This window comes from Adelges cooleyi, unplaced genomic scaffold, assembly GCF_023614345.1.
Source record: "Adelges cooleyi isolate 19-005CV unplaced genomic scaffold, UGA_ACOO_1.1 ACOO_flye_CR_arks_rails_tigmint_CR_PRNA_30, whole genome shotgun sequence".
In the NCBI taxonomy this organism is placed as follows: Eukaryota; Metazoa; Arthropoda; class Insecta; order Hemiptera; family Adelgidae; genus Adelges; species Adelges cooleyi.
In genome coordinates this window covers 23,154,355-23,176,156 of record NW_026095971.1, presented here as the reverse complement: position 1 = coordinate 23,176,156, position 21,802 = coordinate 23,154,355, and the positions used below count along the sequence as shown (strand labels likewise).

The 21,802-nt window shown below is 30.1% G+C and overlaps 3 protein-coding genes across 4 annotated transcripts; all 3 read left to right on the top strand.

Moving 5' to 3' along the window:
* Positions 1 to 233: 233 nt before the first annotated feature.
* Positions 234 to 1,421, top strand: LOC126838632 (uncharacterized). The gene is made up of 3 exons (XM_050573196.1): positions 234 to 512; positions 932 to 1,106; positions 1,195 to 1,421. The coding sequence occupies exons 1-3, from the start codon at positions 360 to 362 to the stop codon at positions 1,344 to 1,346; spliced, it is 480 nt and encodes a 159-aa protein (XP_050429153.1). The 5' UTR covers positions 234 to 359; the 3' UTR covers positions 1,347 to 1,421.
* Positions 1,422 to 2,826: 1,405 nt separating this feature from the next.
* LOC126838633 (uncharacterized) lies at positions 2,827 to 3,954 on the top strand. The gene is made up of 3 exons (XM_050573197.1): positions 2,827 to 3,085; positions 3,507 to 3,684; positions 3,773 to 3,954. The coding sequence occupies exons 1-3, from the start codon at positions 2,954 to 2,956 to the stop codon at positions 3,931 to 3,933; spliced, it is 471 nt and encodes a 156-aa protein (XP_050429154.1). The 5' UTR covers positions 2,827 to 2,953; the 3' UTR covers positions 3,934 to 3,954.
* Positions 3,955 to 7,373: 3,419 nt separating this feature from the next.
* LOC126838631 (uncharacterized) lies at positions 7,374 to 17,083 on the top strand. 2 transcript variants are annotated; one of them, XM_050573194.1, is made up of 3 exons: positions 7,374 to 7,611; positions 8,025 to 8,199; positions 16,919 to 17,083. In XM_050573194.1, the coding sequence occupies exons 1-3, from the start codon at positions 7,417 to 7,419 to the stop codon at positions 17,068 to 17,070; spliced, it is 522 nt and encodes a 173-aa protein (XP_050429151.1). In that variant the 5' UTR covers positions 7,374 to 7,416; the 3' UTR covers positions 17,071 to 17,083. The 2 variants fall into 2 exon arrangements, with proteins under 2 accessions (XP_050429151.1, XP_050429152.1); XM_050573195.1 differs by lacking the exon at positions 16,919 to 17,083 and adding an exon at positions 8,283 to 8,448.
* Positions 17,084 to 21,802: the final 4,719 nt, after the last annotated feature.

The window sequence follows — 21,802 nt, the reverse complement described above, 5'->3', positions numbered from 1 at the left end:
CATAATTGCTGAAGTAAAAAAAAAAATAGTCCTAAAATGAAATAATAATCAAAACCGTTTTTTTACTTTGTAGACCTCAACTAATTTAACTAGGTCGATTTTTAAGATGTTGTTTTTGTTTTTGGATATATGTTTTATTTTGTACGTTGCTGTACGACTAACAGCCAACTGTTTAAACAAGCATACAACATTATGTTTTCTACAGCACAATAACAAGTATTACTAGCAGAGTATTGTTAACAAATGGAAACCCAAATTTGAGCCTCTGGATAAAGAATTCTGTTCATTTAAGACGGTTAACCTCATTCGTTTTGTCTTGCAATTTTATTCCCGTTTATAGTTTATTGTATAACACAGCAATGGTTTTAAAGATTTCTTTTTCGGTATTATATTTTATACTAGCGGCTAGCTGTATGCATCCGAATCTACCTGAAGGATCAATTTCAGCTGCACCTGAATCTCACGGTTCATCTGTTACTGTAGGATCAAGTTCAGCTGATCCTAATGATGCGGTAAGTCATATAATTATTATTTTAATACTATTAGTTTTTGGTTAATACCGTATACTGAATTATTTATGTCGTATAAAGGTTTAAGATTTCATAAATAGCCATTCTTATCTAAAAAACCATAATTATTTTAGCTTAAAACTAAAATTCTTGTCCTAAATATTTATAATCCAAATAATTAATATACGGTTTGTTGAAAATGTTATTTCGGTATTGTGTCATATAAGAATAAAATTAGAAACGTACATAACCGTTGAGTTAAATTCATTCATTATAACGAATGTTTCTCTTGAAACTTTTTTAGCCCAAAAGACTTTTAATATTTTCTTACTTCACTCACATTGATGTAGTAATTCATTTTGGTATCTGCTAAGCCAAAAGTAATAAATATTGTAGTCTATATAAAAACAAACAATTTACAGGCCATAGAATACGGGTTCATGTTATGTAGACAGTTGGCAAGCAGATACAAAGATTACTTAGTTGATCGTGTAACAAGATACCAATTTTGCAAGTACATGGGTGGCAAGGAAAAAGATTATGTTATAGTCGATGAGTACTTAAAGAACTTTGAGAGTCTGCAAGTTGGAAAAAAAGGTAAACGTTAACTGTACATCATGCCCCCATAACTATAATATTATATATTATTTTTATTTAAATTCAAAGTAATATTGTTTTGTTTTAGATTGGATAGGCTTAGACGAATTTAACCTACTTTTTAAGAACCATAGCATCAATAAAAACATACCCCTAGAAGAATTCGTTAAACAGAGGAATAACGAAGCGTTAGTAACGTTACCAGCAGACCAAGCACTTTGGAAAAAATACAAAGACTAAGAAAACAGGATTGGCCTGACCTTAATATGTTAATAATATTTCATGTTATAGTATCATTTTTAATATAATTATCGTATGCCAAATAATAATAATATAATTTCTTTTAAAAATCTCTTAAAATGTTATTAAAAAAAAAATGTTCTAAAATATAATACCTCTTAACGACTTTTATGACTCACTTGAAATCATTATTTCTTTTAAAATAAACACCTATCACTCACATTTTGTGTAGCATTATTTTTATCTGTAAGAAAAATGACTTTAATTTTATTAGCAATTTAAAATGTGGCAAAAGTGTGTAATTTTACATCAATACATGTGTATGACTTGATAATTATATGATCATTTCCGATATAAAATCTCCTTGCGGTATTTGATGGTAGTATGTAGTCTTAATTATATGTTCTGGCCAAACGTTTTTTTAGTAGTTTTATAATATCTGGGCTAAATCGCGATTTACTGGCAACATTTATCAATATATTTTTAAAATTCTCATAAATCATATTCGGCCGTGGTTCACCATTAATTAAGTGCCTACCTAACAAATTAATTTGACTATCCTTATAAACATATCTTAATCTTCTATATCGTTATATTCTTATATGTTGGTCATTGTAAAAATTAATTTTAACGGTAATAATACCATGACTGTACAATTATATTTGTTAATTTTGCCGAGAACACTACTGTTGGAGCAACTGAAACTTGTTAATTATCCTAATCCAATGTAACTGTGTACCAATTTTACATATACAATTTTTATAGTTTTATTATCTTTTGTGGAAAACAAGTGGTTTTAAGCCTTGTTTTAGGATTTGTGTTTCTAAACGTTTGAATTGGCTTGCATGATATTGTACTATATTGTTACAAGTAGGTATTTTAGCGAATACAAATTATGTATAAAAAACCAGTATAGTAATACTTAAAAAAAGGTTTTTTTCACATACATATATCTTGTTTGTTCAGTTGTCTAGATGTACTGATTAAATTGTAGCATTCAACCAACCTAGATGACTGAAATTTGCACATTTTATGTGGCTGAATAATATTTTAACTTTATCGTTTGAAAAATAATTAAAACATGTAGGTATACCAGTACTTTATGTACTTAACCTTAGGGCTTAGACTATAATATAATGTTTATATATATTCCTTAAGAGATGGAATGAATTGTAAAAGTGTTAAAATATAATTAATATTTATACAATTATACAACTAAATCCGGTATACTGACAATTGTTCTAGAATCATAATTGCTGAAGTAAAAAAAAAAATAGTCCTAAAATGAAATAATAATCAAAATCGTTTTTTTACTTTGGAGACCTCAAATAATTTAACTAGGTCGACTTTTAAGATGTTGTTTTTGTTTTTGGATGTATGTTTTATTTTGTACATTGTTGTATGACTAACAGCCAACTGTTTAAACAAGCATACAACATTATGTTTTCTACAGCACAATAACAAGTATTACTAGCAGAGTATTGTTAACAAATGGAAACCCAAATTTGAGCCTCTGGATAAAGAATTCTGTTCATTTAAGACGGTTAACCTCATTCGTTTTGTCTTGCAATTTTATTCCCGTTTATAGTTTATTGTATAACACAGCAATGGTTTTAAAGATTTCTTTTTCGCTATTGTATTTTATACTAGCGGCTAGCTGTATGCATCCAAATCTACCTGATAAAGGATCAAGTTCAGCTGCTACTGTAGGATCAAGTACAGCTGATCCTAATGATGCGGTAAGTCATATTATTATTATTTTAATACTATTAGTTTTTTGTTAATATCATATACTGAATTATTTATGTAATATAAAGGTTTATGATTTCCTAAATAGCCATTCTTATCTAAAAAACCATAATTATTTTAGCTTAAAACTAAAACTCTTGTCCTAAATATTTATAATCAAAATAATTAATATACGGTTTGTTGAAAATGTTATTTCGGTATTGTGTCATATAAGAATAAAATTAGAAACGTACATAACCGTTTGAGTTAAATTCATTCAATATAATAAATGTTTCACTTGAAACTTTTTTAGCCCAAATTATTTTAAAAATTGTACTACTTTACTCACATTGATTTAGTAATTAATTTTGGGTATCTGCTAAGCCAAAAGTAATAAATAATGTAGCGTATATAAAAACAAACAATTTTCAGGCCATAGAATACGGGTTCACGTTATGTAGACAGATGGCGAGCACCAGATACAGAGATCACTTAGTTGATCGTGTAACAAGATACCAATTTTGCAAGTACATGGGTGGCGAGGACATAGATTATACTATATTCGATACGTACTTTGAGAACTGTAGTAGAGTGGAAGATGAAGGAGCAGGTAAACATTAACTATATATCATGCCCCTATAACTATAATATTATATATACGTTTTATTTAAATTCAAAATAATATTGTTTTGTTTTAGATTGGATAGGTTTAGACGAATTTAACCAACTTTTTAGGAACCATAGCATCCAAAGAGGCATACCCCTAGAAGAATTCGTTAAACACAGGAATAACGTAGCGTTAGGATTGTTACAAGCAGACAAAGCATATTGGGAAACAATACGAAAAAACAAAGACTAAGAAAACAGGATTAGCCCGACCTCAATATGTTAATAATATTTCATGTTATAGTATCATTTTTAATATAATTATCGTATGCCAAATAATAATAATATATTTTTTTTTAAAAATCTCTTAAAATGTTATTAAAAAAAAAATGTTTTAAAACACAATACCTCTTAACGACTTTTATGACTCACTTGAAATCACTTTTTCTTTTCAAATAAACACCTATCACTCACACTTTGTGTAGCATTATTTTTATCTGTAAGAAAAATGACTTTAATTTTATTAGCAATTAAAAATGTGGCAAAAGTGTGTAATTTTTCAATATTTTTTCATTACAATTACCGTACTTACTTGATTTTTATAATTTTGTTTGTTCTACTTAAAGGAACATCTGCTGTGACCGTGTTACATTACAATATCAAGGTTTCCTAACAATTATTTACCAGCAATAGCCTATGTATTGTAACAAAAATACATAGGGGGGAGTTCACATGTCTATAGGAATTATTTTAACTTAAAGTATATGTAAATATATATATATATATAAACAATATACATATAAAACCATAGCTAATAATTTATATAATGTTCACAAAGATATGGCAAATCAAAGTGGACAGTGGAAAACCCGGTCCATCAATGATGATCACTCTGTATGAATAGTACCTATACAGTGTTTTTATTGCTATTATAATTTATAAACAATCTAAAGCAACCCTAACACTATTTACTATTTGTTAAATTGTTATATTTTAATTTTGATACAACCACATTGTTTTTTTTTATTATATATTAAAACCTGAGCAAATAAGAATATTTTTAAGGTACTCAAATGGTAATTAATCGTGTAAAATGACTATACAACACATGGTCGTTTTTTGTATACTTTACACTGATTTTATGAAAAGTTTAATACATATTTTGATTTGTATTATTTACATAATATGATATTGCGCTGTATAAATGAAAACATATTAACACATCTGTGTATGCAAATCTTCAAACAAAGTTGAAACGACTTATGTCAATCAATTTTAGAATAATAATTTAATTTTTTCTTAAAAACACTGCAGTAACACACAGTATGATGTTGTAGTCGAGTTGGTTAAACAGCACATTATAACAGTTCAAAATTATACCTGAATATGATGTTAAATGTGATAAATATCCAGATTATTCGTCCACTTAGTGTGGCAGCGTATGCTTTGCATCACCGGAGAATGGTAATTGAATAGAATTTAGTTGTTGGTTAGAAAAAAAAACAGTTAAAATTAATCTGATTAAAATATGTTATAAAATAGTCAACAGATATGTTATCTGAAACAGACTGTTAAATAAAAAAACATATAAACCAGTATATTATGAACAAGTATATAGTTTGCTACCTGTACTAGTCCGGACCGACGGAAAGCTTCAAGTTCAGCTGATCCTGGAGTTTCAAGCTCAGCTCATCCTGAAGCTTTAGGTTGAGCTGATCCTGGAGCTTCAAGTTCAACGCATCCCGAAGAGAAGACTTGAGCTAAGTAAATTCATACTATTACTTAATACTATTAGGTTTTTGTCAATATTTAGCTGATTTATTTGTAATATAAAGATTCAACTTTTCCTGTACAGCAATTTTTATCTATCAAACTGTTATTGTTTTAAGTCTTTTTAAAGAAATTTCTTGTTATAAATAATGAAAATTAAAATAAGTTTTTGAAACTGTAATATTCGATAAAAGTTAGAATCGTAACCTTATCATTTAAATTATATTCATTAAAAATAAAAAATGCTTTACTTAACAATTTTTTTTAGCCCAAAAATTTTATACATTTTACCACTTTGTAAAAAATTCAATATTAAGTTCTATCAGTCTTTGGTTTAAGAACTAATTATATATATTTGCATATTTAAAGATAATATATAACGTATTCTCACTAAAATTAAAATTAGTTTTAAATGTAAAGTGTCCGTCTCGTGTTAAATAGAAAACAGTGCCTAAATTAATTTTTATATCATTTATTTAATTGGTCACTATAACATTAAAGCTCATAATAATTTTTTTTTTTCAAAAGCGAAAATATATTTGTGTTATTTTATAGCAATCAATAAAATAATGTAAATAAATAAAATAAGTATTAAATTGAGGTGCTGTATTTACAAACAAGCATCAAAGCGTTTATTTGAAAGTGATTTTATTCAATTTTAATAATTTTTATTTATAATAATTCCTGTTGACCTGTGACCTCTCCATTCCCTCGTTGCTTTGATTCCATTATGCCTATACTCACTGTACAAGTTCTTTCGGATAAAATCACTTTTAAATAAACGCTTTAATTTTTTTTTCTGTTTAATATGTTATAGATACATATGAGTTCTAACCACTGGACAATTTTCATCTAAAAGGTCTTAAAGTTACGGCTAAAAACCCCAAAACACAAAAATACTTGTACCCCCCTTAGGAGGGTGTAAAATGGGTATAATTTAAATTTGATACAACTGATATGTGCGGGCATACCAAAATAATACTTCTAATAAATTTAAACTCGATCCGACTCTTTTTCTTGAAATTATAGCCAGTTAAAGTTCTAACTTAAAAACTCGTACTGTTTTTTCAAATTTTGACTGTGAAGAAGAAAACTTTTTCAACTTTTATCCACCACAAAGTACCAACTAGAAGAAATTTGTGATTTATAGCGTTGCTATTCGAAGGAATTGGTCCAGTATTAAAAAAGTTACAGTGTATACAGATAAAAAAAAGACTCACATCAGAGTAAAACCAATACCTTCGACGCTCTGCATCCAAGCTAAAATAGTCTTAAAATAAAAAAAAATAATCAAAATCGTTTTTAACATTGGAGACTTCAGATAATCTAACTGATTTTAAAGATGTAGTTTTTATTTTTGGATTTATTTTGTACATTAATGTACGACTAACAGTCTACTGTTTGAACAAGCATACAATACTATGTTCTCTACAGCACATTAACAAATATTACTAACAGAGTGTTATTTATCGTTTAATACAATATACCGGGTGCTTAGTTAATAACTATGACTCAGTGAATAACTTTGGAGGTATTGAACTTTTTTTAATTACATTTTTTTTTTATACTCATATAGTTATTAGTTGTGACAAATTTGATACATAAAAAAAAAATAGCCCCATAATTTATCAGTTTCGCAAGAAGTGTCTTCAAAGTTAATAAAGTTTAAGATTTAGGACTTCAGACATAGTTCACCGTAGTCACCCGGTACTTAACATTAATCAAATTTAGGTTTAGGTAAATGCGTGTAACGAAAATTCAGAGTAAAAAATAAAAACCTAATACATTAACAAATGGAAATCCAAATTTGGGCCTCTGGTTAATAATGAGTTCTGTTCATTCTAGACGGTAAACATCATTTGTTTTGTCTTGCATTTATATTCCCGTTTAAAGTTTATCGTATAACACAGCAATGATTTTCAAGATTTCATTTTCGCTATTATATTTTACACTAGTGGCTAGCTGTATGCATCCGAATCTACCTGAAGGATCAATTTCAGCTGCAACTGAATCTCAAGGTTCATCTTTTACTGAACAATCAAGTTTAGCTTATCCTGAATCTCAAGGTTCATTTGTTACTGAACAATCAAGTTCAGCTGATCCTGAAACTCCAGGTTCAGCTGCTACTGAAGGATCAAGTTTAGCTGATCCTAATGATGCGGTAATTCATATTATTATTATTTTAATACTATTAGTTTTTTGTTAATATCATATACTGAATTATTTATGTAATATAAAGGTTTAAGATTTCCTAAATATTATCTAAAAAACCATAATTATTTTAGCTTAAAACTAAAATTCTTGTCTTAAATATTTATAATCCAAATAATTAATATACAGTTTGTTGAAAATGTTGTTTTGGTATTGTGTTATATAAGAATAAAATTAGAAACGTACATAACCGTTTGAGTTAAATTCATTCATTATAATGAATGTTTCTCTTGAAACTTTTTTAGCCCAAAAGACTTTTAATATTTTCTTACTTCACTCACATTGATGTAGTAATTCATTTTGGTATCTGCTTAGCCAAAAGTAATAAATATTGTAGTCTATATAAAAACAAACAATTTACAGGCCATAGAATACGGGTTCATGTTATGTAGACAGATGGCGAGCAGATATAGAGATCACTTAGTTGATCATGTAACAAGATACCATTTTTACAAGTACATGGGTGGCAAGGAAGAAGATTATGTTTTAATCGATGCGTACTCAAAGAACTTTGGGAGTCTGCAAGTTGGAAGAGCAGGTAAACGTTAACTGTTAACATCATGCCCCCATAACTATAATATTATATATTATTTTTTATTCTAAATAATTGTTTTGTTTTAGATTGGATAGGTTTAGACGAATTTAACCTACTTTTTAAGAACCATAGCATCAATAAAGGCATACCCCTAGAAGAATTCGTTGAACAGCGGAATAACGTAGCGTTAGAATCGTTACTAGCAGACCAAGCACCTTGGAAAAAATAAAAAGAATAAGAAAACAGGATTAGCCTGACCATAATATGTTAATTTTATTTCATGTTATAGTATCATTTTTAATATAATTATCGTATGTCAAATAATAATAATATAATTTCTTTTAAAAATATTTAAAAATCTCTTAAAATGTTATTAAAAAAAAAATGTTTTAAAATACAATACCTCTTAACGACTTTTATGACTCACTTGAAATCATTATTTCTTTTAAAATAAAAACGTATCACTCACATTTTGTGTAGCATTATTTTTATCTGTAAGAAAAATGACTTTAATTTTTTTAGCAATTTAAAATGTGGCAAAAGTGTGTAATTTTTCAATATTTTTTCATCGCAATTACCGTACTTACTTGATTTTTATAATTTTGTTTGTTCTACTTAAAGGAACCTCTGCTGTGACCGTGTTACATTATAATAACAAAGTTTTCAGACAATTATTTAACAGCAATAGCCTATGTATTGTATTAAAAAAATACTTAAGGGTGAGTTCACATGTCCATAGGAATTATTTTAACTTAAAGTCTATGTAAATATATATATGTATAAAACATTATATATAACAGTTCAAAAATCAAGACTAAGAATACAGGATTAGCCTGATCTCAATATGTTAATAATATTTCATGTTATAGTATAATTTTTAATATAATTGTTGTATGTCAAATAATAATAATATAATTTCTTTTAAAAATATTTAAAAATCTCTTAAAATGTTATTAAAAAAAAAATGTTTCAATATACAATACCTCTAAATGACTTTTATAACTCAATTGAAATCACTTTTTCTTTTCAAATAAACACCTATCACTCACATTTTGTGTAGCATTATTTTTATCTGTAAGAAAAATGACTTTAATTTTTTTAGCAATTTAAAATGTGGCAAAAGTGTGTAATTTTTCAATAGGTTTACCATTATTAAGTACAACGTGCACTTGAAGAAATTTAGCTGTTATCTAGATGAACGTTACCTGCTGCTTTCTGTTGAGTACTGAATGATTGTTACATATTGTGATAATTTAATTATAGTCAGATAAGTGTGAACCAATTATCAATTTTATGTGTATAGCATTTGGTTTTTTTTTTTTACAAAAAGTTCTTAAAGTTATATACCAAGTAAATAAAAAATAATGGTTAAATTATAATATTACATTACAGGTCTATGTCTAAACGCTATGTTTGTATAGATACCCAATTTTTTTTTTCGAAATTATATTTTATCTGTGTTAAGTACACAATAAGTACTGTTTACGCGTTTTAATTATTTTTCTCTCTACCGCTCCACATTCAACACCTAATAAAAGAAAAACATAAAGCCAGAAGATTATGGCAAAGAACAAGAACAATAGAAATTAAAAAAACGATTAAACCAATTAACACGTAGAGTCAAATGGGAACTCGATAACAATAGATTTAAATCTTACAAAAATTATCTATCTGAACTGAATCCAAACGATGCCAGCCTATGGACCGCCACAAAAAGAATACTCAAACAAAGAGACACTGTTCCTCCCCTTAAAGCTGGACTGGCAAAATATGAAACAAACACTGATAAATGTAAAATTTTCGCCCAGCACTTTGAAAATTGTTTCACAACTGAGGCTACCTCCACAAATATAACACAGCGAATAGACTCTATAAATACATATTCTGCAGAAACCAATACTATCCATCCATGCAGTCCCAAGGAAATACAACAGATAATAGACAGACTTGCAAAAAAAAAAAGTCCAGGACACGACCTTATTACTAATAAAATTCTTAAAAACCTTACTCCAAAAGCCCTTGCGTTCTTAGCCAGTATTTTAAACTTCATTTTAAGAATAGGATATTTCCCAAACACCTGGAAACAAGCAATTATCATTCCAATTCACAAGCCTGGAAAACCAAACAGTTCACCAGAAAGCTATAGACCTATTAGTTTATTACCTACCCTCTCCAAACTATTAGAAAGGATACTGCTACACAGATTGAAACCATACCTAAAAATTATTCCACTACACCAATTCGGCTTCAAACCTCACCACTCCACTTGTCATCAACTACAGCGAATCTCAGAAATAATAGTAGATGGATTTGAAAATAAAAAATACACAACCACTGCCTTTCTTGACGTTGCACAGGCCTTCGACAAGGTCTGGCACCAAGGCCTCATGTCCAAATTAACAAAACTAAAACTGCCAACCTATCTATATAATAAAATATCATCATTTATCACAAACCGTACGTTTAAAGTAAGAATAGATACTGATACCTCTGAAGAACACCCGATAAAAGCAGGGGTCCCACAGGGGTCAGTCCTTGGCCCCACCTTATTTAATATTTATTGCTATGATATCCCAGTTCCACAAAAATGCCAATTAGCCATGTACGCAGACGATACTGTTATCATAACACAACATAAAAATCTTGAAAACTCAATATCAGATCTACAAATTTCTTTAGACCTAATTTCAGACTGGTTTACAAAATGGAAACTCGCTCTTAACCCCAACTAAGAGCGAAGCGAAAATATTTACCTTAAAGAGATATACAAATCCACCTCAATTAAAAATCAAAAATCAGCCTATATTATGGAATAATAAAGATCAATCAATTAAATATCTTGGAGTTTACCTTGATGAAAAATTAACATGGAAAATGCACATAAATAAAAAATTAAACCAAGCCTACACACGATTGAAAATCTTATACCCCCTAATTAATTACAGCTCTACACTTCAGATCAAATGCTCACTTCTAATATACACTTCAATAATAAGACCTTTAATAACATATGCATGCCCAATATGGGGCAGCCGCATCCCAAACAAAAATTACAAAATTACAAACGATACAAAACAAATTTCTCAGAATAGCTCTTAAAGCCCCATGGTATATGCGAAACACACAACTCCACAACGACACTGGAATACCATACCTAACCACATGGTTAAATGAACAATTTAAAAAATTTCATTCGAAACTAAACACAATAGAAGGAGCCCTTCACTTCAAAATTGGGAAAAGAACAAACAACCGCCGACTAAAGCCACGTCTCCCACAAGATATCTTACTACCTCCAGAATCATCATCGTCATCTTCATCATCGGTATCATCAGATTAATGACCTAGTTAAAACAACTCATAATTTATGTACAATTTGCTAAATTAAAATAATTATAAATTATTTTATTACTCTATTATGCCTACCTAATTATGTAACTTATTAATTAATATATTGTAAAAACAAGATTATGTTGAAACAATTTAAAATATAATAAATAAAAAAAAAAAAAATTATTTTTCAATCAATAATGTTGAAATGTTTTTGTTGTACAATGTACATAGGCACCTAATTAGGTACTCTACTAAATGTCAATAAATATGTATATAAATTATACATATAGGCATCGTTTACCAAGGAAATTGTATTTTGATCTTATATTAAGACTCATGACTCAAACAAAATGACCGACCAGTACATTATTCTAAATTTAAAAAGTTCACAAAATGTTTGTGTTACCATTCAAGTTTCAAAAATTGCTATAAAAAAAAACTAAGTTGGGAGAGAGGTAAAAACAAATTGTATAAAAACTACATGGAAATAAAAATTAAATTTCTCATTAAACCCAATGGGATATTGAGTGGTCCATGATTAAAAAATAACTCTGTATACATTTTACAATCAATAAGTGGAAATTTTCAGAAATAATAAAACAGTTTTTCTAGGCCATATCTTGTTTTATTATTTTTGGACGTTTGAATTTGTCTGCATGATATACCACGTTGTTACAGATATTATAGCGAATACAAATTTTCTGTATAAACCAACAATACTTAAAAAAAAAACGTTTGTTCACCTACGTATAGTTTCTTGTTTTTTACTTACAAGGAACATATGCTGTGACCGTGTTACATTACAATAACAAGGTTTCCCAACAATTATTTATCAGCAATAGCCTATGTATTGTAAAAAAAATACATAGAGGGGAGTTCATATGTCTATAGGAATTATTTTAACTTAAAGTATAAGTATATGTATATATATATATAAACAATAATGTTCGCAAAGATATGGCAAATCAAAGTGGACAGTGGAAAACCCGGTCAATCAATGATGATCACTCTGTATGAATAGTACCTACATAAAAGTGTTTTTTTTTGCAATTATAATTTATAAACAATCTAAAGCAACCTAACACTATTTAATTTATGTTAATTTGTTTTTTGTTATTTTTTTATTTTGACACAACCAAATTGTTTTTTATGTATTAAACAAATGAGAATATTTTTAAGGTATTCAAATGGTAATTAATCGTGTAAAATGACTGTACAACACATGGTCGTTTTTTATATATTTTACACTGATTTATTAAAAAGTTTAATATATATTTTGATTTGTATTATTTACATAAGATATGATATTGCGCTGTATAAATGAATACATGTAGTTTAAATCTGTAAAGTATAATTTATTTTATTCTAGCTGCTACCTGTACTAGCTCGGACCGACGGGAAGCTTCAAGTTCAGCTGATCCTGAAGCTTTAGGTTCAGCTGATCCTGGAGCTTCAAGTTCAGCTAATCCCGAAGAGAAGATTTGAGCTAAGTTAATTCATACTATTACTTAAAACTATTAGGTTTTTGTCAATATTTAGCTGATTTATTTGTAGTATAAAGATTCAACTTTTCCTGTACAGCAATTTTTATCTAGCAAACTATTATTGTTTTAAGACTTTTTAAACAAAATTCTTGTTATAAGCAATGAAAATCAAAATAAGTTTTTGATATGGTTTTGATATTGTAATATTTGATGAAAGTTAGAATCGTAACCTTATCATTTCATTTCAATTCATTAAAAATAAAAAATGCATTACTTAACAATTTTTTTTCGTCCAAAAATTTTATACATTTTACATTTATCAGTCTTTGGTTTAAGAATTAATTATGAATATCTACAGATTTAAAGATAATATACAACGTACTCTCACTAAAATTAAAATTAGTTTAAAATGTAAAGTGTACGTCTTGTGTTAAATTGAAAATAATGTCTAAATTAATTTTTATATAATTTATTTAATTGGTCACTATAACATTAAAGCTCATAATAATATTTTTTTTCATAAGCGATAATAGATCTGTGTTATATTATAGTAATCAATAAAAAAATGTTTTTAAATTAATTTTTTTATTTAGGGTAATAAAACATTAAAGCTTGATATAATGCAATGTGTACTTGGCATACCTATTAACTACTAAAAATAAAATATTTTCTAATTTAATTAAAAAAAAAAAAAACCAGTACAGTGGGGTCGGGGAGGTCAAAGTTTTACAGGAATTTTTATATCTGAAAGTGATAAAATCACTTTCGAAAACGCGAGAGCGAATTGGTAGTTAGTATTTTCAAGCCAGCACAGTCCAAACCAAGCACAGTATAAACCAGCAAAGTTAGAAAGTATTAAATTGAGGTGCTGTATATACAAATAAGCATCAAAGCATTTATTTGAAAGTGATTTTATTCAATTTCAATCACTTTTATTTATAATAATTCCTGTTGACCTGTGACCTCTCCGTCCCCTCGTTGCTTTGATTCCATTATGCCTATACCCTGTACAATTCCTCTCGGATAAAATCACTTTAAATTAAACGCTTTGATTTTTTTTTTCGTTATTGATACATATGAGTTCTAACTACTTGCAAATTTTCAACTTAAATTTCTTAAAATTACGGCTAAAAACCCCAAAAAACAAAAATACTTGTACCCCCCTAGGAGGGTGTGTAATGGGTATAATTTAAATTTGATACAACTGACGTGTGCGGGCATACCAAAAAAATATTCTTTATGAATTTCAACTCAATCCGACTCTTTTTCTTGAAATTATAGCCAGTAAAAGTTCTAACTTGAAATTTCGTTCGGTTTTTTCAAATTTTGACTGTGAAGACGTAAACTTTTTCAACTTACACCCCCCCCCTCCCCCACAAAGTACTAACTAGATGAAATTTATGATTTATAGAGTTGCTACTCGAAGGAATTGGTCCAGTATTATTAAGGTTACAGTGTATACAGATAAAAAAAAAGCCCTACATCAGAGTAAAACCAACACCTTCGCCGCTCTGCATCCAAGCTAAAATAGTTTTAAAATAAAAAAAAACAATCAAAATCGTTTTTAACATCGGAGACTTCAAATAATCTAACTAGATCGATTTTAAAAATAATTAAAAAATGTAGGTATAACAGTACTCTATGTACTTAACCTTAGGGTTTAGACTATAATATAGTGTTAAATATTATTTCAGTTTATGTATTTCTTTGATTTATATATATCCCTTAAGAGATTGAATGAATTGTTGAAGTGTTACAATATAATTTATTTTTATACAGCTAAATCTGGTACACTAACAATTGTTCTAGAATCATAGTTGCTGAAGTAAAAAAAAATAGTCCTAAAATGAAATGATAATCAAAATCGTTTTTTTACTTTGGAGACCTTAAATAATTTAACTAGGTCGACTTTTAAGATGTTGTTTTTGTTTTTGCATATATGTTTTATTTTGTACATTGTTGTACGACTAACAGCCAACTGTTTAAACAAGCATACAACATTATGTTTTCTACAGCACAATAACAAATATTACTAGCAGAGTCTTGTTAACAAATGGAAACCCAAATTTGGGCCTCTGGATAAAGAATTATGTTCATTCAAGACGGTTAACTTCATTCGTTTTGTCTTGCAATTTTATTCCCGTTTATAGTTTATTGTGTAACACAACAATGGTATTCAAGCTTTCTTTTTCGGTATTATATTTTATACTAGCGGCTAGCTGTATGCATCCCAATCTACCTGAAGGACCAAGTTCAGCTGATCCTGAAGCTCCAGGTTCAGTTGCTACTGAAGGACCAAGTTTAGCTGATCCTAATGATGCGGTAATTCATGTTATTATTATTTTAATACTATTAGTCTTTTATATTAGTATAGTATTAGTATTAGTATTGTGTTATATAAGAATAAAATTAGAATCGTACATAACCGTTTCAGTTAAATTCATCGGAGACTTCAAATAATCTAACTAGATCGATTTTAAAGATGTGGTTTTTATTTTGTACATTAATGTATGACTAACAGTCTACTGTTTGAACAAGCATATAATATTATGTTCTCTAAAGCACATTAACAAATATTACTAACAGTGTTGTTTTGTTTAATACAATATACCGGGTGCTTAGTTAATAACTATGACTCAGTGAATAACTTTGGAGGTATTAAACTTTTTTTAATTACACTTTTTTTTTATACTCTTATAGTTATTAGTTGTGACAAGTTTAATACATTTAAAAAAAAAATAACCCTATCATTTATTAGTTTCGCAAGAAGTGTCTTCAAAATTAATAAAGTTTAAGATTTAGGACTGTAGACATAGTTAACCGTAGTCACCCGGTACTTAACATTAATCAAATTTATGTTATTGTAAATGCGTGTAACAAATATTCAGAGTACAAAATAAAAACCTAATACATTAACAAATGGAAACCTAAATTTGGCCTTTGATTAAAGAGTTCTGTTCATTCTAGACAGTAAATTTCATTCGTTTTGTCTTGCAAGTTTATTCCCGTTTATAGTTTATCGTTTAACACAGCGATTATTTTTAAGATTTCTTTTTCGCTATTATATTTAATACTAGCGGCTAGCTGTATGCATCCGAACCTACCCGATGAAGGATCAAGTTCAGCTTATCCTGAATCTCAAGGTTCATCTGTTACTGAACAATCAAGTTCAGCTGATCCTGAAACTCCAGGTTCAGCTGCTACTGAAGGATCAAGTTTAGCTGATCCTAATGATGCAGTAATTTATATTATTATTATTTTAATACTATTAGTTTTTTGTTAATATCATATACTGAATTAATTATGTAATATAAAGGTTTAAGATTTCCTAAATACTATCTAAAAAACCATAATTATTTTAGCTTACAACTAAAATTCTTGTCTTAAATATTTGTAATCCAAATAATTAATATACAGTTGTTGATAATGTTGTTTTGGTATTGTGTTATATTAGAATAAAATTAGAAACGTACATAACCGTTTGAGTTAAATTCATTCAATATAATAAATGTTTCACTTGAAACTTTTGTAATCCAAAAGATTTGGAAAATTTTACTACTTTACTCACATTGATGTAGTAATTCATTTTGGCATCTGCTAAGCCAAAAGTAATAAATATTGTAGTCTATATAAAAACAAACAATTTACAGGCCATAGAATACGGGTTCATGTTATGTAGACAGATGGCGAGCAGATACTTAGATCACTTAGTTGATCATGTAACAAGATACCATTTTTGCAAGTACATGGGTGGCTTGGAAGAAGATTATGTTTTAATCGATGCGTACTCAAAGAACTTTGGCAGTCTGCAAGTTAAAAGAGCAGGTAAACATTAACTATACATCATGCCCCTATAACTTTAATATTATTTATTAGTTTTATTCTAAATAATTGTTTTGTTTTAGATTGGATAGGTTTAGACGAATTTAACCTACTTTTTAAGAACCATAGCATCAATAAAGGCATACCCCTAGAAGAATTCGTTAAACAGAGGAATAACGTAGCGTTAGAAACGTTACCAGCAGACCAAGCACTTTGGAAAAAATACAAAGAATAAGAAAACAGGATTGGCCTGACCTTAATATGTTAATAATATTTCATGTTATAGTATCATTTTTAATATAATTATCGTATGCCAAATAATAATAATATAATTTCTTTTAAAAATCTCTTAAAATGTTATTAAAAAAAAAAAGTTTTAAAATAGAATACCTCTTAACGACTTTTATGACTCACTTGAAATCATTATTTCTTTTAAAATAAAACCTATCACTCACATTTTGTGTAGCATTATTTTTATCTGTAAGAAAAATGACTTTAATTTTTTTAGCAATTTAAAATGTGGCAAAAGTGTGTAATTATTCAATATTTTTTCATTGCAATTACCGTACTTACTTGATTTTTATAATTTTGTTTGTTCTACTCAAAGGAACCTCTGCTGTGACCGTGTTACATTATAATAACAAAGTTTTCAGACAATTATTTAACAGCAATAGCCTATGTATTGTAAAAAAAATACTTAGGGGGGAGTTCACATGTCCATAGGAATTATTTTAACTTGAAGTATATGAATATATATATATATATATATAAAACAATATATATAACAGTTCAAAAATATACCTGTATATGATGTGAAATGTGATAAATATCAAGGTTATTCGTCCACTTAGTGTGCTTTGTAGGTATTTTTTAAACATTATTTCCCGTTTTAAATGTGCCAAAAAAAAAAGTTTTAACCAAACATAGATGTTTTGTGTGTAAAAATACATTGAAAAAATTGACGTTATCTTTTTAGGTGTGGCGAAAATGCATCACCGGAGAATGGTAATTTAATAGAATTTATTTGATGTTTAGAAAAAACAAGGATTTAAAATAAATTTGATTTAAATTTGTTATAAAATACTCAACAGATTAGATATCTGAAAAAGACATGTGCTTTGATTGAAAATATCAATGTTTTTTGATTAAGCAGACAAATATTCTGTATACATACACATATAATGTATTTAGTAAAAGTATTCATATCGAAAAAAGCATCCAAAAAATGTACATATTTTTCAACTTGTATTAATTCATATAGACACGTGACCCACCTCTCCTCCCGCCTCAATATACTCCGTCACTAAAGTCGTTTTATTCAAAATTTTAATATATTTCGTTGTATTAATTCAAAACGGCAGTTTAAAAAAATATTTAAAATATTTGTAGGCAATAATAATTATAAAATGTATTAAGACCTTCCAATTTTAATATATTAAGTTCTTTTAACAAACGCTCACATAAACGCAAAAGAAAATATATAATTTGAGGGCAACAATTTTCTACATTGAAAATTCCAATAAGTCAAATTTTTTTGACATTACACCGAATCAAATGTTTATTTATTTACACTAAACAAGCTTTAAAAAAAACAAATTCGTTTTGTTACAACCAATTATTATTATGAGTAAAAAATGTGTGACATTCAATACAACGTTAAAACAAAATCAATCCTTCGCCCTCAAGATCAGAAATACCCAAAACAAAATATGTGATATCCTACAAATACTCCAAATCTAAACTTCACCAAACCCCCAAATGTAATGCAGTATATTTTTTTAATCTATTCTGATGGAGTAGTTTGTATATTTTATTAGCTTTATCCATTAGCTGTAATGGACTTTTCGAATAGGAAAACTTGCAGTCATACACAATCGACGGGCTATAATAATGCGGTTTTAAATGTGTAAGTATTACAACTCGGCTGTTGATCATTTTGAAAATGTACACTAGTGTTTCTGTAGTCGAAATAAAAACAGAAATTTTATTACATATACATTGTGTTTCAACGCGTATTGGGTTAGTGTAAAGTTAAATACACCCGCCGTGACGCAGTCGAAAAGCGTACACACAAACGATTAAATAAATAAAAAACTATTTAGCGCACCTGCCACCGTTCCACTTAGACGGTTTAAAATCAAAATCCAAGTTATATTTCGACGTTTATGCACAGTAAATACCATACTAGCTCTGCGTACCGAACCTCTTGCATTAGCATTTATTGCAATTTCAGTAGTAAGTATAATATCGAAAATGCCTGGGCTCCTTTTCAAGTGGACCACTTCGGTGGTTATCATCGCGCTGGCGGCCTTTGTTAACATCTTTGTGGCAGGACAATGGCAGTTCAAGGCAGGACAATTCGAACGTCTGGAAGGGCAGACGGATTCGCTACAAGTAAGATGTAACGATCAGTACTACATGTTGTCGTATCTGCACCGGACTAATCCGCGGCATTATATTTATCCCATACAAGTGGATGCCTTACACAGAAACATCAACACCAAGTACCGGCAATGGGCGAGGAAAATGTTGGTGACCGCGTTTAACGTGGACCGGAACGACACCGGAACCGAAGTGTCGTGGCTAATGTATTTGTACTTTAAGCGGATAGAAGATCACGCGCACGCCACCGAAGATCCACAGAAAAAATTTTTGCCCGTCTTGCGAGTCGCGCACTACAGTATGTATAAGGTGTTGCTCTGCACCATGTTTGAGTACCGTTGCACGATGTTCAATCCAAGGGGAACACAGGGAGGGAAGCACAACTTCAAGGCGTACTTAGGCGCCGTTAAAGGGTGGGAACCGACCAGCGACTTTAAGGAAAACTCGGATGCGGTGTTGGAACTTCTGTCCGAGCACTGGCCGGACCTGAGTCACAACTCCAGTCTGGACTGTTGCCAAAAGGAGCCTAGCACTTCCTGGCGTCCGGGACCGAGCACTCATCCACTGACCGAAGAAAATTTCACCGAGGACCTGCTGTATTTGAACGATGTGTTCGACGACGTAAAGGCGACTACTCTGCTGCGGGATTTCGGAGTGTTCGAAGATGGAGATCGATTGGTCAGGTATCTGAAATTGAAATCGGATGAGATCAAAAGCGGCGGCACGTCTTTTTCGCAGTACATCTTGTCGCTGGTCGACTTCCACGACCACGTGCAGCGAGCGTTGAAGACGATGATGCTGCGTCTCTACTATGCTTTCTTGGTCAAGTTGAAAGCGTTAGACAAACCGCGCCGGGAGATGCACGTGAAACAATTTTTAAGACCCTACAACGGTTGGTGTGATTTTTTGTACTTGCCCAAAAGGAATAACGGTTTCGAGACCATTTCGTTGAAACAAACGTGGGATAGCGATGATTATTTCTCGGAAATAGTCTTCCCCGTCTTAGAAAAATCGGTGATCGACACTTTGAAGAAAAACAGCCATTATCCAATTGTGCAACTGTACCATCACACGCCTCAATCGTTGCAGAGGATCAAAATCGAAGAATCCCTGATAACGTACGTCATGCATGAATATGTGATTCCGCTGGATCCCGTATTCAAAGCCTCGGAACACCTGCTGAACGAAGACATTCGGCTGATCATTCTGTGCGCCCAAGTTTTGGTGGGATTTATGAGGGAAATATTTAAAGGTGTCAATTTCAGGGCGATCCAGTCATTAATCAAGCTCAGAACGTCCACAGATTTCCAGCGACTTCGTGATTACGAAGAGCAATACGATCCGGACGAAATTTCGCGTGAAGAAGAAACGCATTCCATTCGAGTTTGCGGCACCGAAACTATTCTGTACACTACAGTTTAAGCACGTATCATTGTTATCAAAGTATCGTTGTATTCGATTTATTTAATTAAAAAAATATTAATCAATTTCGTACATTATCCATTTACTCCTCTACTGGAACGAACCGACTCGGCTAGTTGGCTAGGCTAGGCAAAGTGGTCGTCGATAAGATTAAAATAGACGGATCCCCACAGGAAAACGGTTGGTAGCCTTAAGGTCTTAAAGCCATGTATAATATTTAAATATACTTACATTTTATACAGGGTGTCCCTAAAGTGAAGTGCAAACATTTTTATTTAAATTAATTTTAATTCGAATACAGGGTGTACCCAAAGATGCCCAGGTACCCAAAGTTCAATTTTTTAAATTTTACCCCCACCCCCGCTAACTTTAAACCGCCATTACGGACGAACCAATCGTTTTTCGAACCCCGGGTCAACGGTTGCTGCCTTGTCCCACCGAGGCCCACTACATATTAAAAATTACCCCCCCCCCCACTTTTTGGAATTCAATAACTATCGCGGCAACGCGTCCGATCGGGACCGTGTAAACGTTGAAAATTCTTTTTTAACATAGTCTACGAGGCCCGCCACACTCCAGGGACCTAAAATCCCTTACCAGGGACCTAAGGGTTCTGGCCTCAATTTTGGTCCCAGGGTCGTCAAGCTCAGCACGCGCCTTCGTTTAGACGACATCTAGAGGCCTACTAATTTTCATTGCATTATCATAACTTCCTGTCAAGTTAAAAAATTAAAAATAGTGTCTTAAGCAGTAAAAGTGACAATTATTACTTCAACATCGCAGTAACCAGACTCGTGGTGTCTCAAGGAGCCCCAAGCTCCCGACGTCGAATGAAGCTGTCTAGATGACCCAGAGTGTATTTAGGAAGGTATTCAATTTGATTCGGTCTAACCGACCAAAACCGCTAAATGTCGAGCTCTATATTTTTTTTTGTAGCTATTGTGCTTAAACTTATTTTCAACACATATAGTCATTTTCAATATATTTTACACTGGATGTATGAAAAGTGTGATATCTTTTGTTTGATATTATTTACAAGTAATATAGGAAAGTAGAAATGAAGACATATGAATAATCTGTGTGTACAAGTCCTAAAACAAACTTAACACGACCTACGTCATACAATTGTAGAATAGTAAATACTTTTTGTCTTAAAAACACTG